At 48.2% G+C, this 18,830-nt stretch overlaps 1 protein-coding gene across 3 annotated transcripts in view; it reads left to right on the top strand.

Moving 5' to 3' along the window:
• Positions 1–18,830, top strand: part of LOC140424757 (sodium channel protein type 1 subunit alpha-like) — a 702,944-nt gene that overhangs the window by 314,107 nt on the left and 370,007 nt on the right. For 2 of the 3 annotated variants that reach the window (XM_072508136.1, XM_072508137.1), the window contains exons 1-3: positions 1,956–2,040; positions 5,231–5,359; positions 6,855–6,946. In XM_072508136.1, coding sequence (XP_072364237.1) covers positions 1,961–2,040; positions 5,231–5,359; positions 6,855–6,946 — 301 coding nt within the window. In that variant the 5' untranslated portion in view covers positions 1,956–1,960. Of the gene's footprint in view, positions 1–1,950; positions 2,041–5,230; positions 5,360–6,854; positions 6,947–18,830 lie in introns of those variants that run through there. The other variant, XM_072508138.1, reaches the window with a different exon arrangement.

The following is an 18,830-nucleotide window of genomic DNA, read 5'->3' as shown; positions in this document are numbered from 1 at the left end:
AATGAAAATCGCTTATTGTCTCAAGTATGCTTCAATGAAGTTACTGTGAAAAGCCCCTAGTCGCCACATTCCGACGCCTGTTCGGGGAGGCTGGTACGGGAATTGAACCCGCGCTGCTGGCCTGCCTTGGTCTGCTTTAAAAGCCAGCTATTTAGCCCTGTGCTAAACCAGTCCCTGATTTTGCAGCTCTTGTGTGGCAGCCTGTGGGTGGGCTTGAAGCCAGATTTGGCACCTCCGTGACATCCCTGAATCACATTTCACATTGTCACTGTCATGAGTTTCCATGTCATCTTAAGAGGACGCTAATCAGACCGATGGTGTCTCTGAGAGCCGGGGCACAGATTCCGTGGTTTGAGATGACATTCTGAATTGCTAGTGGAACAGCGAGAGGTCAGGAGCTGATCTGTGGCCTGATCTTTGTCACATTTCTATCTTGGCACCCTCAGGGAGGATGGTTAATAAACTCTTCCATGAATTTCAGCTCAATTTTGAGAGAGGTGGCTGACACACTACGGGAGTGGTACATTGCAACATTCCTGCTCTCTAGTATGGGACATGGTTATAGCTACATTCAATTCTTTAACGTAATTCCCCCGCACTGAGAGAGACTACATATTGAAAGGCCCTATAACTGCAAACATTTACCCCCATGATATATTCCGAAATAATCCACCAAGTAGATTTTTAAAATTATTTATCTTTAAAATCCCTTTTGTTGGTGGATATTATTCCAAACAATTATCTGTCTTCACGTCTGTGTGACTGCAGTTAAACTGTGAACACTGAAATGGTAATTTTACGGATGTGGATGTCGCCGTCTAGGCCAGCATTTATTGCCCATTACTAGTTACCCTTCATAAGACCATAAGACAGGAGCATAATTAGGCCAGTCAGCCCATCGACTCCGCTCCATTCAATTCTAGCTGATATTTTTCTCACCCCCATTCTCCTGCCTTCTCCCCATGACCCCTGATCCCCTTATTAGTCAAGAACCTATCTATCTCTGTCTTAAAGACACTCAGCGATTTGGCCTCCAAAGCCTTCTGCGGCAAAGAGTTCCACAGATTCACCACCCTCCGGCTGAAGAAATTCCTCCTCATCTCTGTTTTAAAGGAGCGTCACGGGAGTGGTGAGCTGCCTTCTTGAACCACAGCAGTTCCTGAGGTGTAGGTTCAATGCAGGTGACAAAACCAGAGTTAAGGGAAGATTTAATAAGTGTTGAATATCACAAAAGGCTTTGATAGAGTAAGTAAGGAAAAATAGTTTCCAATGGCAGAGGGTCAGTGACCAAAGGGCACATACTTAAGATAATTGGTGAAAGAAGCAGATGGGTGAAAATTGGATAGATATTTGCAAAGGAACAAATTGCAGGGTTTTGGAGAAAATGCAGGGGGAGTCGGAAGAACTGTCACTCCTTCAATGAATGTTGACCTGCCCGTTCAGAGCCACTGCTCGGTGTCAGGAAGTCTTTTCAATTTGCGACTGTTTCTCGGTGACATGGGAGGAGGGGTGTAACATATCCTGACCGGATGGATGTAAATGTTACCACAGTCTCAAAGGGCCGTAGGATGCTCTTCCCCTTTGAGAACTGACTGGCGGTGATTTAACCTGAGGGTCACCACACCTCAGGCGAGGCGCAAGGTTGAGAAGACTGGGCCTTCACACACAACTTCAGCCGGTACAGGAATCAAACCCGCGCTGTTGGCCTCTCCCATCATCACGATCCAACCGGCCAGCTAACTGACCTTCTGGATGGATGTACAATTGATGGGAGTGAGGTGCAGCATCAATGATACAACTCCTAAAGCCTTAGATGGCCAGTTGGAATCAATTTCACTCATTAACCAATTAAGTGGGTGAAAAATTATAATAAATCTCTCTACTTTCTGATGTAAAATGTGTTGCAAAACAGTCAACTGTTCTGAAACTTCTCCTTAACTCTTATTTCACGTTGTTTAATATGTTCATTATGTGCACTATTTTGACCAATTGTGTATTTATGACCATGAATGAGCCTGCCCCATGGACAAAGAATGTTGAGTAAGTATGGAACCGTACTGCTTTCAAGAATGTGTTCTTGTGATTAAACCTGTTCTCTTGTGCTACTGCCCAAATTCCTTAAACAATGTTGACCTTTGAACTGTGCCCTTATCTGTCCCGATTAACTGCTTTGCCAGGTCTTTCTTGCCCTGTGAGCCCCAGTCGGCAAGTAAGTTCATATTTTTAAGTATACCCGATTCATAACTTGCTGCCCACATATGTTCATGCTGCATCCAATCATGGTGCGCCCCAAAGTTTTCCTTCATTATCAAAGATGGTTTGCTCTCTTCCTGAATTTTCATTAAAGGAATAAACCAAGAGATGCTTTTACTTTCATAGTTATAGGCGGGATAGAAGCTCTCGGTAAATATAATTCTACATTACACTGTTGTCATCCATTATAATTGCCATTTGATTATAGCAACAGTGTGAGCATTTCTATAAATTCCACTTTGATAAAATAACTTGGCGATAATTGTATCATCAAAATGGCTTCTCGATCTAATACTGAAAGTTGAACGATTGCAAATTATCCTTTCTTCCTTTAATGAAGAGGCCTGATTCTTATACAATTACTTACCACCAAAGGACTGTTGAAAATGATTTTTCTCCAAAAAGCAGGAGTTCATTGATATTTAGCATGAAATGAACCCTGGGAGTCATTCCCCACCCTGAGTTCAGAACATACCTCTCAACTTGAAGCTTGCAGAACCTGGTACATACAAACTAGCAAAGAATGGAGATGGGATCAGTGACATTCAAGAGGGATCCATTTAGCAAATGGGGGCTTAACACAAACCTCCCCCACGTGGATAATTCTGATTCAGCTTTCAAGGTAGATAGACCCAGCTCTTGAGAAGATGCTTCTATAATGACTATGATTTTCTTTCAAGAACAGAGGCATGGACAGGGTGAATAGGGATCAGCTGTTCCCCTTAGTTGAAGGATCAGTCACGAGGTCACACAAGGTTCAAGATGGGGAGGCAGGAGGTTCAGGGGGGTTGTGAGGGAAATCTTTTTACCCAGAGAATGGTGGCGGTCTGGAATGCACTGCTTGGGAGGGTGGCATAGAACATACAGTGCAGAAGGAGGCCATTTGGCCCATCGAGTCTGCACCGACCCACTTAAGCCCTCACTTCCACCCCATCCCCGTAACCCAATAACCCCATCTCACCTTTTTGGTCACTAAGGGCAATTTAGCACGGCCAATCCACCTAACCTGCACGTCTTTGGACTGTGGGAGGAAACCGGAGCACCCGGAGGAAACCCACGCAGACACGCGGAGAATGTGCAGACTCCGCACAGACAGTGACCCAACGGGGAATCGAACCTGGGACCCTGGATCTGTGAAGCCACAGTGCTATCCACTTGTGCTGCCCTACCCCTTGCAGAGGTAGGTTGCCTCACATCCTTTAAAAAGTGACTGGATGAGCACTTGACACATCATAAGATTCAAAGGTATGAGCCAAGTACTGGTCAATGGGGTTAGGCATGTAGGTAGGTCAGATGTTTGTCTTTTTCTTTACAAATTTAGCGTACCCAATTAATTTTTTCCATTTAAGGGGCAATTTAGTGTGGCCAATCCACCTACCCTGCACATCTTTGATTTGTGGGAGCGAAACCCACGTAAACACGGGCAGAATGTGCAAATCCGCACAGACAGTGAGCCGGGATAGAACCTGGGACCTCGGCGTCATGAGGCAGCAGTGCTAACCACTGTGCCACCATGCTGCCCGGGTCAGATGTTTCTCATGTGTCGGCGCAGACTCGATGGACCAAAGGGCCTCTCCTGCCCTGTGTGATTGTGTGAACTCTTATTTATTAAACTGAATAAAGGGCGATCCTTGGGAAACAAATTACATTTTGGAGGAGTACGCAGTATCCATGCTTTCAATGTCAACATGGTTTCTCCAAATCTTCTGATGAGAGCGTATGTACTTGTGTTGTCAACTATTGGGTCATAGTTCAGTCACAACTGGCACAATGAAGCACAGATACAAACTGTATAACTAAGAGCTTCTGCATTGTTGGTCACAATGATCCAGCAGGCATGGTGGATAAGAAAACTCGCGACTGTGAGACTATTTACAAAATTACAAAAATGCTTGCGGCCGTTTAAACACAGTAAAATGTTCTGAAGGTCACAGCAATGACGGACTGGTGATGCGTACACATTGGTACTCCTTGGCCCTGCCTTAGAGTCCTGCAATCAAGTCTGACCATGGGGTTCACCTCCTCAGCTCAAAACCTGGACCCACCAAACCCAACATGGATGTAGAGGCTTGGGGGCCCGTTAAAGTTTTCAAAACTGGGATTGATCGATATTTTTTATTTGGAAAGGGTATTGAGATTTACTGAACCAAGGGGGGGGGGAAATAGAGTTAAGATGCAGAGAAGCCATGAACGAACTGAACGGCAGATCAGACCAAAGGAGCTGAATGGCCTCCTCATCCCAATGACTCCACCTTGGGTCTATATCTGGCTCAGGGCTGCTTCACCCCTACTCGTATCTCAAACGTGCTGTCAGCTCAACCATTTTCTCCAGGTCCCAGAGTAGTTTCTTGGGGAGGAACACATCCTGGGTAAGAACAAAGTTGGGTTGATCTATCAAAAATCGAGGGGCTTCTAGGGTGTAGTCATCTCTGCATGTTCCTCAAAATTCTAATATTCTTGTCTACAAGTCTGGTTTTTGACAGGGTGGATTAGCTTAATTAAGCAGACGGTTCTTTTTTAGTCACATTGTGTGTTTTTTTGTCCACATTGTGTGTTTTTTAGTCACATTGTGTGTACCATTTTCTGCACTAAAGTCTAAGAGAGCAAGAATGATTGGAAAGTGAGCCTCATTTCAGAGAGTTGAGAGATATGGTGTACAATCACTCAAATGCCAGTGAGGATAATACTGAATGCTTCATATTCTCACCTCTTTTCATTGACTTGTCAGAAGATGCGCTCTTTGGTATAAAATGACTTGTCAAACGTTGTTCATTCCTGACTTGATGACCACCAATTCATTGAGAATATGTATTGAAGCTTGCAATCATTGTAAGGCTGACAATCTCACCTGCTTCTCCACCGCACTCTCTTTGCCATCTTGTATCCTGGGGTCGCACGCGAGGTGGCACACGCTGTGACCACACCCCGATCCCTTCATAGCCTGGCTAACACTGTTCATTTCCAAATGTCTGACCAGGTACACTTTCACTGGAATTTACACTTTTGAATCACTGATAAAAATATTGGCCAGAGGATTCTGCATTGATGGATTCACCTTCCTTCGAGATCCATGGAATTGGTTGGATTTCAGCGTTGTTTTAATGGCGTAAGTATAAAATAAACCTGGCTTCATTTCAAGATCAACAATTTGCTTTTCTATCTCTTCCTGTGTTTCAAGCCCTCATTAGGAAATATCGTCTTGACTGGTGCATTTAATGTTCTAATAATGCTCTCTGTCTGTTCCTCCATCTTCTCTTCTGTCTCTTTTTTGCTGAAATTTGAACTTTCCCCTCTTCTTAAACTAAGCTTTCCCCTTTGCCACTTTCAATAGCTTGGGTTTGTTTCTTCACTGATAATCCACCAGAGAATTAAACATTTGTCACTGTTTGAAATCATGTTGTAACAGAGTAATTGTAGTATTAAGATGGGCACAGTGAGAAGTCTTACAGCACCAGGTTAAAGTCCAACAGGTTTATGTGGAATCACTAGCTTTCGGAGCACTGCTCCTTCCTCAGGTGAGTGGCCTGGTGAAGGAGCTGCGCTCCGGAAGCTAGCGATTCTCAACATTGTTCCTCAATCCTCGCTTTTTGGATTTTGATTTTTTTTTTGGTACCAAGAAGGGCATTTATTTTATTCTCTGATGGGATGGGCGTCGCTGACTGGGCCGGCATTTATTGCCCGCCCCTAATTGCCCTTGAACTGAGTGGCTTACTTGCTAGGCCATTGCAGCAGGCAGTTCAGAGTCAGCCATCTTGCTGTGGGTCTAGAGTCACATGTAGGCCAGACCAGGTAAGGACGGCAGATTTCCTTCCTTACAAAATCTCAATGATCTCATGATGTATCAGAAATGGTACACAGATGATTATGAAATGTTTTCCTTCAGTTACAAACTGAACACGGTGCAACATTCAGAAACTCGTCAACGTCCCACAGCCGAGCCGTAGTTGCAATTCAGGGAAACTTCATAAACACACTGTAGCGCACAAAGACTCACGAGAGACGAATAGAGATGAAGTCGATGAGGCTTTATTAAGTGTGACTTGTTCCCCGCAGTTCAGTAGCAGACTGGCCTGCGGGGGAGAACTCCTGGTTCTGCGGAGCTAGAGGTCAACAGCCAACCAGAACCCGGGATCTGTCAGCCAATGACATCACGGCTTCACAGTCCCACATGACCCCTAATGCATACTACCACACACACAAAGGCAAGGATCTGATGAGGCTGTTGGGTAAAGAGGAGTAAGGAGAAGGGCGGCACGGTAGCACAATAATTAGCACTGCTGCCTCACGGCGCCGAGGACCCGGGTTCGATCCTGGCCCCGGATCACTGTCCGTGTGGAGTTTGCACATTCTCCCCCTGTCTGCGTGGGCTTCACCCCCACAACCCAAAAGATGTGCAGGGTAGGTGGATTGGCCACGCTAAATTGCCCCTTGATTGGAATTATTTTTTTAAAAAGAGGGGTAAGGAGGAGGCTCATGTGGGGCATGGACCTGTTGGGCTGAAGGGCCTGTTTCAGTGCTGAAAATACTTTGCAAGACTAGCATCGGGGGGAAAAAGTGGGAAATAAACTGTCATTTGAAATCATTGTGGTTTGATCCTACAGTTACATAACAGAATTCATACAGCTCGGCAATGTTTCAGCTCTTCGAACTTTCAGAGTATTGAGAGCGTTGAAAACGATTTCAGTCATCCCAGGTAAGAATCTCTGCGGAGCTAGCTGTAAAATATCAGTGGTGTCCATGGCCGTTCCTCACTCTCTCCTTCCTGACTGCTCCTGCCACAGCTGTGGAGGATGTCCCATTGTTGTCCATGTGGGCCTCTTGCTTATTGCAGATTTGTGACTGAATTTGCTGAACTGGGGTATGTCAGAATGTTTAAAAGTATTTTCAAGTGCTGAAGACTATTTTGATCATTCCAGGTGAGATGTTGAGCACAAAGGGCTGCACTCTACTGACAGGTCTAAATGGGACGACTGTTCGGCAATACAACATCTCCTTGGAATAATAGTTTAGATATCAACTTATTGAGCCATGGATTTAAGTGATTTTCCGTGGCCTGGATTCTCCCAAAATGGGACTATGCCCTCACGCCTGCGTACAAACGCGGGAGCTTTACTCCAGAGATTCCTGGAAAAAAGATCAGCTAATTCAGTGCCCTGCAGGAGGCTAGCAGGGACCCGGAGTGATTCACGCACCCTTAGCTGTGAATATCTATAGCCCCCGCACTTCCGATTCGGAGTCCGCGCATGCGCAGGGCGGCGGCCTCCAGCGGCCACGTCGAGCACCATGGCGGACCCGGACCGCGGATCCACACACAAAAATTAGACCACGATGATTGGCCGCGGACACGAACATCGAACCGTGCGGATGTAACGACCGGCCGCCTATAAGGTCCCCCCAAGGTGTCTGATCTCCCCGTCCCCCCACCAGGGCAGCCGCTGACTGAATCCGCAGCGGCCACGCCAGTATCCCGACCGGCAATGGCAGGTTAGTTCCACGCCGCGGGGAGGTCGGGAGTGGAGAGTCACTGGGCGGGCTTCTGTCAATGGGCCCCGGAGAATTGACGAACTGGCGGCGAGCCGATTTTGGCGTGAAAGTGGGTTCTCCACCCCTGAGCCAAACGCGAATTCAGCGCGGGGTTGCGGAGAATCCAGCCTCTTGTCTATGTACGGGTGGCATGTTAGCACAGTGGTTAGCACTGCTGCCTCACAGCACCAGGGACCCAGGTTCGATTCCGGTCTCGGGTGACTGTCTGTGTGGAGTTTGCATGTTCTCCCTGTGTCTACGTGGATTTCCTCTGGGTACTCCAGTTTCCTCCCACAGTCCAATGGTTTTTGCAGGTCAGGTGGAGTGCAAATGCTAAATTCCCCCTTAGTGTCCAAAAGGTAAGGTGGGGTACGGGGATAGGGTGAAGGTGTGGGCCTAGGTAGGGTACTCTTTCCAAGGTCGATGCAGACTTGATAGGCCGAATGGCCTCCTTCTGCACTGTAGGGATTCTCTGATTCCAATTACTGTTTTTATCTTGTTAACGAAACAGGATTTTTGTCATTTTCAATGGTGCGTTCCTTTGTCTAATCCTTGGACAATTAATATAGTAATGAAATAACCAGTGTTTCTGGTAGCAGTAACATAGCTTGGTAGGGAGGAGTATGTTCCCAATGTTATTTATGCATGAAAAAGGAAGATGGTTCTGGTTATTAGAGGTCAGTCATCTCAGTCTTGGGACATCATTGCAGGAGTTCCTCAGGCTAGTGTCCAAGGCCCAACAACCACCTTCAGCTGCTTCATCAATGACCTTCCTTCCAACATGGGGTCAGATGTGGGGATGTTCACTGATGATTGCACAATGTTCCCCACCATTTGCGACTCCTCACACACTGAAGCAGTCCACGTGCAAATGCAGCAAAAACTAGACTAGTATGTAGGCTTGGGCTGACAAGTGGCAAGTTATGTTCGTGCCAGGCAATGACCATTTCTAGTTAGAGAGACTCAAACTATCGCCCCATGACATTCAATGGCATTACCATCAGTAAATCCACCATTACCAACATCCTGGGGGTTACCATTGACCAAACGCTGAACTGTACCAGCCATATAAATACTGTGACTCCAAGAGTCGGTCAGAGGCTTGGAATCCTGCGACGAGTAACTCACCTCCTGACACTCGAAAACCTGTCCAGCAGCTATAAGGCACAAGTCAGGAGTGTGATGGAATACTCCCCACTTGCTTGAATGAGTGCACCACCAACACATTGAAGAAGCTCGATACCATCCAGGACAAAACGGATCTTTTGATTGGCACCCCTTCCAGAAACATTCACTCCCTCCACTAGCGATGCACAATAGCAGCAGTATGTACCATCTACAACTGTGGTTTTCAAACATTCTTCCCGGGACCCACTTTTGCCGACCTTTGCGATCCTTGCTGGCTGACCTTCCCGACCTATGCTAGCAAACCTTCGTGAGCCTGTTCGATCCTCACGATCTCACTTGGTTTGTCATTCAATGTTAAATTTCTGCTAAAGACTTCCGCTGATAATTTAATTTCTCACTGCATGCTTTTAAAAAGACAAACGTAGAGGTTTTTCCTTGTCATTGCCATGCCTTTCAAGTTTTGAAGGTTTTGAACTTTCATTTGCCAGTACTTCCCTACATATAACATGCATGGGCTTTGTATCCTAATTTCCACTGGCAAAATTAACAAAGCCATACCTCAAGAAATAGTATTTATTTATACTGTTTTGTTCCCGATTTCAGTTTCTTTTTATTTAAGTTGTTCACCAGAGGCTCTGGGGCTCTGTATACAGCTCACACCAGCACTGCTTAGTCCTGCCATGGACTCTCCTGTGAAGCTCTCTCCAGCAGAATCAATTCTGAATCAATTCCATCTTCAGTTCTTCTCACAGTCCTGTTGCTTGCTTGCTGGCAGCTACAAAATGGAGGAATCTCTCCCCTGTGATTTTGTGGCCAACGCACAGAAAAAAGCACAGGGCATGTGACGTCGGTGCCCGTGCCAGGCACGTGATCTGCTCTGCTGCCACTTCTTAAAAGCCAGTCGTGGCCAGCATTCTGAAAAGCCTGTTGTGGCCTTTGGGCGCAAATCCCGTGGTTAGGAATGCCACAACCGATCGCTCCGTGACCCTTCCAACACCTGCCCGCCATCCACCCACGAGTCATGACCCTGAGTTTGAAAACCCCTGATCTACAAGATGCACTGCAGGAACTCACCAAGGATCCTTCCAAACTCACAGTCACTCCCCTCTAGAAGGACAAAGGCAGCAGGTACCTGGGAACACCACCACCTGGAAGTTCCCCTCCAAGTCACTGAACAATCTGACTTGGAAATATTTTGGCCATTGCTTCACTGTCGCTGGGTCGAAATCCTGGAACTCCCTCCCTAACAGCACAGTGGGTGTACCTACGCCACATGGATTGCAACGGTTCAAGAAGGCAGCTCACTGCCACCTTCTCAAGGGCAAGTAGGGCTGGGCAACAAATGCTGGGTGTCACGGTGGTTGGCGCTGCTGTCTCGCAACGCCAGGGACCCGGGTTCAGTTCCGGGCTTGGGTGACTGTCTGTGTGGACTTTGCACGTTCTCACGTGTCTGAGGACATTTCTTCCGGTTTTCTCCCAAAGATGTTCAGGTTAAGTGGATTGGTTTGGCCACGCTAGGTTGTCCCTAAATGTCCAGGGGTGTATAGGTTATGTTTCAGGGACAGGGTGGGGAGGGAGGGTGGTCCCAGGTAGGGTACTCTTTCAGAAGGTCGGTGCAGATGTGATGGGTTGAATAGGCTCCTTCTGCACTGCAGGAATTCTATGGTTCTAGCCAGCGAAGCCCACATCCCATAAAAATGAATTTTAAGAAAACAAATGGACTGGAGACCTCCAGTACCCAGCTGAAGATCAAGGATTTGCATTTCAATCCTCAGTCACTGAATATTTCCCGTCTTCTTTCAATCTACTGTGGTTTGAGTAGTTTTGGGGACTAAATCAGGGGCCTGAAGAGCATTCTAATCTACGACAGAGTAGACTAATGCACTATGGGCCTAGCTGTTTGAGGACACAAATGAGCTCATCCCTCAATGCTCGTTGTGTTGCTGAAGGCCTCCTTCTACACTGTACTGATTCTGTCAATTGTACACAATTATATCGCCGCAAGTAAAGAATGGTCAGCTCATCCACAAGGAAAATCTTATCTAAGTGAGACTCACCTTGCAATGATCTGTTCTGGCCCTGTGTACATCTAGGATTTTAAGTGTAACTGGAAACACAAGGACATTTTACACTGCCAGACATGGTCACAAAAAGCTGAACGTCTTAGTAGCTTTCCAACTCTCTTGGGGATCGCAGGACAATAATGGATGAGGACGATCATCAGTGTGAAGACCAGTGCTTTTCTGACATATGCAAATTGATTGGATATTCAAATACAGTGCAAAATTCCAAAATTTGCCAGTGACTGTAAAGTTGGAGGTGAGACGGACAGTGAAGTTGATATCACTCAACAGGACATGGACTAGCAGAATGGGCGGACAAATGGCAGATGGAATGTAATACAGAGGTAAATGTGAGGTAATGCACTTGGCAGAAGGGATAGAGAGAGACGTAGGGCGCTATTCTCCCTCCCCACGCCGGGTGGGAGAATCGCCGGGGCGCTGCGCGAATCGCGCCACGCCACCCCGACCCCCACACGCGATTGTCCCACCCCCCGGAAACCAGCGGCACGCGATTCACACCGGGCCGCTCGAAGAACCGGCGAGCGGCGATTCTCCGGCCTGAACGACAGGCTCCCGATGGCGCCGTCCACCCCTGGTCGCTGCTGGCAGGAATTCTGCGGGAACGCCGGGGGGGGCGGCCTGTGTGGGGGGGGAAGGGGTCTCCTTCACCGGGGTGGCCTCCGATGGATTCTGGCCCTCGATCAGGGCCCACCGATCGGCAGGCAGGCCCCTTCCCCCCCCCCCCCCCCCCCCCCCCCCCGCAGGCCTACCTCCTTCCGCGCATGGCCCCAGAACACCGCCGCCATGTTGGTGAGGGGCCGGCGTGCATAAGACGTTCCCCGCGCATGCGCAGGTTGGTGCGGCGTCCATTTGGCGCCATGTAAGGATGCTGGAGCAGCGAGAACCGCTCCAGCGCCAGGGGGCCAGAATAGGTCGTGCTCGGGCCCTGTTCGCCCCGTCGTGAAACGCGATGGCGTTCCTGACGGCACGAACACTTGGCCTCCATATCGGAGAATCGCCCCCAATATAGATTTAATGACACAGTCTTAAACTGTGTGCAAGGCAGGAGCATCTTGGGGGATTAATGTACATAGTTCTTTGAAGGTGGCAGGACACACTGAGAAAGTACTTAACAAAGCAATTAGGACTTCATAAATAAAGATCATTGAGTACAAAAGCAGAAAGGTTATGTTGAACATTTAAAAAACTCTGGTTAGGCCTCAACTAGAGTACTGCATCCACTTCAGGTCACCGCATTGTAGGAAGGATGCCAGGGTCTTTGAATGGGCGCTGAGGAGGTTTACCAGACAGGTTCCAGGAATGAGTAATTTTGGCTACAAGACTAAACAGGAACATTTCATTGACTTTGTTTCCTGTTTCCATCCTTCCCTCACCCTTTTCTTGTTGATCTCTGACTCTTTTGGTCCTATCCTTGACTTCTTGGGCGGGGTTCTCCGGCCCCCCCCCCCCCCCCCGCCAGGCTGGAGAATCGCCGGGGTGGGCGGCGTGAATCCCACCCCGCCGTCCAGACGCCGGCTGCCGGATTGTCCGGCGCCGGTTTTTCGGCGGGGGTGGGAATCGCGCCGCGCAGTCAGGGGCCGTTGGCAGCAGCCCACCCACCGATTCTCCGGCCTGCGATGGGCCGTGTGGCCGCCCGTTTTTGGCGGATCCCGCTGGCGTGAAATACACCAGGTCCTGGCTCTGCGGACGGCCTGCGGAGTCCTCGGGGGGGGGAGTGCGGGGGGATCCGGCCTCGGGGGGGGGGGACCCGGGGTGGGGTGCCCCCACGGTGGCCTGGACAGCGATCGGGGCCCACCGATCCATGGGCGGGCCTGTGCTGTGGGGCCACTCTTTCCCTCCGCGCCGGCCGCTGTAACGGTCCGCCATGGCCGGCGTGGGGAAGAACCCCTCCATGCGCATGCGCTGGGATGACGCCAGCACACGCTGGCGCTCCCGCGCATGCGCCAACTCGGGCCGGCCGGCGGAGACACGTCGGCGCCGACTGGCGCGGTACCAACCCCGCCGCCGCCGGCCTAGCCCCTGAAGATGTGGAGGATTCCACACCTTCCGGGCAGCCCGATGCCGGAGTGGTTCACGCCACTCCTCGCCGCCGGTACGGCCTACCCCGCCGGTTAGGGGAGAATCCCGACCAAGGTTGTTTCCATTTCTGGAGATAGGCTATCGGCTAGTATTTTCTACAAGTCAACAGACCCACACAGCAACCTCAGCTACACTGCTTAATACCCCATTTTATCTAAGGATTTAATTACATTCTCCCATTTCCTCCATCACATACTAACACCTTTGATTGGTCTTCCTTTTTCTTCAACCAAGGTTTGCCCCTCCACCCCCATTCCCCCAGCAGGGTCCTCGACCATGTCTGATCAATTTTATGCATTTCTGCTTCTCACCCCTCCCCCTCCCTATCAAAACCACAATAGAGTCCTGCTCGTCCCCACCTTGCACCCCACCAGCTGAATGATATATATCGTGATAACGTGTTAATTGCATGCGATCTTGCCCTCTCACCCACGCATGTCTCCTCACCAGTACCTTACTTCATGTACACTGACTCATTTGTAAACATCTAAGGGGTGGAAATGCTTTTCTAATAGAAGGAAATGGGTCACTGTCTGAGTTTGCCTGCAAACGTTTTGCAGTCTGACAGTTCTCATTGCCCCAATTTGGTTAACAATGAAGAGAAACAGGAGCTCTCACTCTTTATTCAAAAGAGGAACATTCAGCCCTGAAGTTTCTTACACCTATATAAACCTGTGCTTTCACACACGATATCACAAGTTAATTAATAAATATATTAAGTTACTTGAAACCCCACTGCCCTGGACACTGATATGTCACTGGCATACAAAGGTTTGAAGCGTTGGTTTGAAGTTCCTCTCCCTGATGCTTTAGCAATTGCACAAACTCAATTACAATAAATTGGTCTTCTTCTCCACCACTTCCGCACGAATAACAAAGGGAAGACCATGTTCATTATTCATATAAAACCATCCCATGGCCCCAGTTTAGTGTGGTGTTTACTCTCTGTCTTTATTTCATATGAAATGAAAATCGCTTATTGTCACAAGTAGGCTTCAAATGAAGTTACTGTGAAAAGCCCCTAGTCGCCACATTCCGGCGCCTGTTCGGGGAGGCTGTTACGAGAACACAAACATACAATGAAATATTGGAACTATTGGTGTAAAGGTTAACTCGGCAATCACAGGCCAGTAGGATTAACCTCATTGGCTGGGAAGCTTTAAAACAATATTCCAGGAAAAATTAACAGCCACTTGGCAAAGTACAGATTAATTCAGGAAAGCCATCACAGATTTGCTAAAGGCAAACCTTGTTTAACTAACCTGACTGAGGTTTTTGAAGATGTAATAGAGAAGGTCGATAAGGGTAATGTGGTCGATGTGCAGTGCATGGACTTCCAAAAGGCATTTGATAGAGTGTCATATAATACTCTTGTCGGCAAAGTTGTTTCCCATGGAATAAAAGGGACAGTGGCAGCACGGATATAAATCTGGCTGACAGAAAAGAAACAGTAATGGTGAATACTATTTTTAGACTGCAAGAAGGTGTATACTGCAGTCCCCCTCAACTAGAACCATTGCATTTTGATATAAACAGCAATTTCAAAATTTTCCGTTAATACCAAACTGTGAAGTATTGTGAACTGTGAGGACGATAGTGATAGACTTCAAGAGGACATAGACATTTAGTGGAATGGGCAGACAGGCTGCAGGTTAAATTTAGTCCATAGAAGAATGTGATACATTTTGGCAAGAAGAGTGAGCAAAGATAAAATAAAGGGTAAAATTCAAAAGGAGGTGCAGGGGGAACCTAGGGATATATAAAGATAGCATGGCAGGTTGAAAAAGTGGTTGAAAACATGGATGAGGTTCTGGGCTTGATTAAATAGAGGCATTGAGGACAGAGGCAAGTTTTGAACACTGATTTGGGGGCTAAACTAGCTGGAACCACACTTTAGGAAGGATGCCAATTCTTTAGAGAAGGTGACAAAAACGTTTAGAAATTTCGAAGGGTGAGTGACTTTATTTCTAAGGGTGAGTGACTACAATTATGTTGAGCTAGGGTTGTTCTCTGAAATGAAAAGAAGTCAGGGGGTATTTGATAGGGATGTTCCGAATCATGGACGATCAGGACAGATTAGATACAGAGAAATTATTCCCATTGATGGAAGGGAGAGCCAAAGGACCCAAATTTAAGGCATTTGGCAAGCGAAGCAATGAGTTTCTTTTGTGCAGCGAGAGGTTAGGGTCTGGAATGCACGACCAGAAACAGGTTCAGTTGTGGCTTTTGAAAGAGAGTTGGATAAGCACTTGAAGTGAAAATATTTTCAGGACTATGGGGTAAAGATAGAGGTGCGGAACTAAAAGGGTCACTCTTAATCTGACACTAAAATAGGTGGGATAGTAAATTGCAATGAGAAAATAAGAAATTTACAAATGGATATGGATAGAGTAGGCGAGTGGACCAAAATGTGGCAGATGGAGTTTAACGTGGATAAGTGTGAGGTTATCCATTTTGGTCAGAGAAATTGAGAGAAACTTCAGAGTGCTTCAGTGCAGAGGGATCTGGGTGCCCTGGTGCATGAAGCACAGAAAATGAGTATGCAGGTACGGAAGGCAAATGGCATTTTGCCATTTATAGCTAAAGGAGTATAAAAGTAGGGAAGTGTTGCTGCAACTGTACAAGGCATTGGTAAGACTGCACCCTGAGTCCTGTCAACAGTTTTGGCCCCTTTATTTGAGGACGGATGTAGTTGCATTAGAGGCAACTACAGAAATGAGAGGTTTGACCCAGAAATGAGGGGTTTGTTTGTCTTATGAAAAGAGAGATTGCGCAGTTTAGGCCTTTACTCTCTCGAGTTTAGAAGAATGAGAGGAGATCTAATTGAGGTATATAAGATGATAACAGGTATTGACAAAGTAGACATAGAGCGGATACTTCCTCTTGATGGGCAACATGGAATGAGCGGTCATGGTTTTAGGATAAAGGGTAGCAGGTTTAAAATAGAGATGAGAAGAAATTACTTCTCTCAAAGGGTTGTGAACCTGTAGTATTCACAATCCCAGAGTGCAGTGGATGCTGGAACATAGAATAAATTTAAGAAGGAGAGAGACACATTTTTAATTTGTAATGGGTTGAAGGAGGGCAGCACGGAGGCGCAGTGGTTAGCACTGCTGCCTCACGGTGCTGAGAGGTTCGATCCCGGCTCTGGGTCACTATCCGTGTGGAGTTTGCATATTCTCCTCATGTTTGTGTGGGTTTTGCCCCCATAACCCAAAGATGTGCAGGGTAGGTGGATTGGCCATGCTAAATTGCCCCTTAATTGGAAAAAATGAATTGGGCACTCTAAATTTATTTTAAAAAGTAATGGGTTGAAGGGTTATGGAGGACGGGCAGGAAAGTGGAGTTGAGGCCGAGAGGAGATCAGCCATGGTCATATTGGCGGAGCGGACCCAATGGGCTGAATTGCCTACTACTGCTCCTAGGTATGTTTTTATGAGAGCTGGAAAGGACATGGCGGCCGAGTGACCTCTTTCTGTACTGTAATCATTCTATGATTCTGTAATGGCTCCCTTGTGTTTCAAGTTCAGTAATAAATACCCAGTTCCCCTCGCTCTCTCACTCACATGGAAATAGGTTGTGACATTGTAAAAACGTAAAATAGTTTGTGTCATTGTACAAAAGTATAAAATGAGCGATAGGAAGTCAGTAGCACATTTTACATTTTTCCCCATCTACCTGTTTTAGCCTGTCGCACAAATTCAAGAACTATCCCATAGCATCACAATAGACAGCTCCCTCAATAATCATCTGGAGGGACATTTGAATTAGGTAGACCTTCTTTGTGAAATAGGACCCAATTTCAAATTTAGGGATACATATTTACAAAATTTCTCCAACCATTTTTCACAAATGCTGGTTTCCTCCCTTGCTAGGATCTCTTGAGAGCGACTCTCTAAAGCAGATCTGTCTAGGAGAGAAGACCAAACTGTTCAGAAGCTTGGGCGAGATTCTCCGACCCCCCGCCGGGTCGGAGAATCGCCGGGGGCTGGCGTGAATCCCGCCCCCGCCGGTTGCTGAAGTCTCCGGCACCGGATATTCGTCGGGGGCGGGAATCGCGCCGCGCCGGTTGCCGGGCACCCCGCGCGATTCTCCGGCGCGATAATTTGTGCTGATTGATTTAATTTATAAATAGCCATTCTGTCCAGCCACTCGTTAAATTAAAGGCAGTTCGGCTCCCATATTATATTGAGTGATTATGAGGGAGAGGTGAGGGCTAATAGCATCATAATTATAGTCTAGCAAGAGATTGCAGCAGTTTCTAAATCTGCAGCTTGAACCTAAGTTGACTCATAACACTGTGACAGAGGCAGAAATGTGTTGCTATGGAGCGTTACTGGTGTCGGAACTGGCAGCTCCCCTCCCCTTAGAATGACGGGAAAATTGCCGTGGTTTGCACCACAATGATTTAATGCTTTTCCCCTTGTGCCTTCCATCTTCAGGATCATCCATCTCCTGCTTTCATGATTGTAAATGCTGAATGATTATTACATAGGAGGTCGTCACTCAATCCCCTTGGCCAGTTACCCCTTTCGATTAGATGGCAGCTGACCTGTATCTTACCTCAATGTCTCTGCTTTTGTTTCATATCCCTTGACTGTGTCACTATCGACCTTCATCCTGAAAATATCAATTGACCCCCAGCATTCTCAGCCTTTTAGCGCTCCAGATTCCCTCTATCTTCTGAGTGAAAAAATATTCCTGCTATCAGCCCTGGCGTTCTTGGGCGGGATTCTCCCCTACCCGGTGGGGCGGGCGGTCCCGGAGCCGAGAAGTGGCGTGAACCACTCCGGCGTTGGGCCACTCGGAAGGTGCAGAATCCTCCGCACCTTCAGGGGTTAGGCCGTCGCCGGTGGAGTTGGCAACATGCCAGTCGGCGCCGAAGGGTTTGGCAACGTGCCAACAGGCGCCAAAGGGCCTCCACCGGCCGGCGCGAGTTGACGCATGTGTGGGAGCACCAGCGTGTGCTGGCGCCATCCCAACGCATGCACAGGGGGGTTCTTCTCCGCGCCGGCCATGGGGAACCGTTACACCGGTCGGCGTGGAGGGAAAGAGTGCCCACATGGCACAGGCCTGCCCACGGATCGGTGGGTCCCGATCGTGGGCCAGGCCACTGTGGAGCCACCCCCAGGGCCAGATCGCCCCGCGCCCCCCCCCCCCCCCCCCCCCGAGGACCCAGCAGGCCGCCCGCAGAGACAAATCCCGCTAGTACGGAGGACACGGTGTATTTTACACCGGTGGGACCCGCGGAAATCGGGCGGCCACTCAGCACATTGGGGGCCGGAGAATCGTCGGGAGGGCCACTGCCAACTGCCCCCGACCAGCACGGCGCGATTCCCACACCCGCCGAAAAACCGGCGCCAGAGAATCCGGCACCCGGCGTCGGGGTGGCGGGGCGGGATTCACGCCTCCCCCCGGCGAATCTCCGGCCGGGCGAGGGGTCGGGGAATCCTGCCCATTGTTATTATTGATGGCCCCCATTCCAGTGCAATACTGAGCTGTTTGTTCCTCACTCCAGTGCAATACTGAGCTGTTTGTACCTCACTCCAGTGTAATACTGAGCTGTTTGTCCCTCACTCCAGTGTAATACTGAGCTGTTTGTCCCTCACTCCAGTGTAATACTGAGCTGTTTGTCCCTCACTCCAGTGTAATACTGAGCTGTTTGTCCCTCACTCCAGTGTAATACTGAGCTGTTTGTCCCTCACTCCAGTGTAATACTGAGCTGTTTGTCCCTCACTCCAGTGTAATACTGAGCTGTTTGTC

Source organism: Scyliorhinus torazame, chromosome 6, assembly GCF_047496885.1.
Source record: "Scyliorhinus torazame isolate Kashiwa2021f chromosome 6, sScyTor2.1, whole genome shotgun sequence".
NCBI classification, from domain to species: domain Eukaryota; kingdom Metazoa; phylum Chordata; class Chondrichthyes; order Carcharhiniformes; family Scyliorhinidae; genus Scyliorhinus; species Scyliorhinus torazame.
This window is presented reverse-complemented; position numbering and strand designations above follow the sequence as displayed.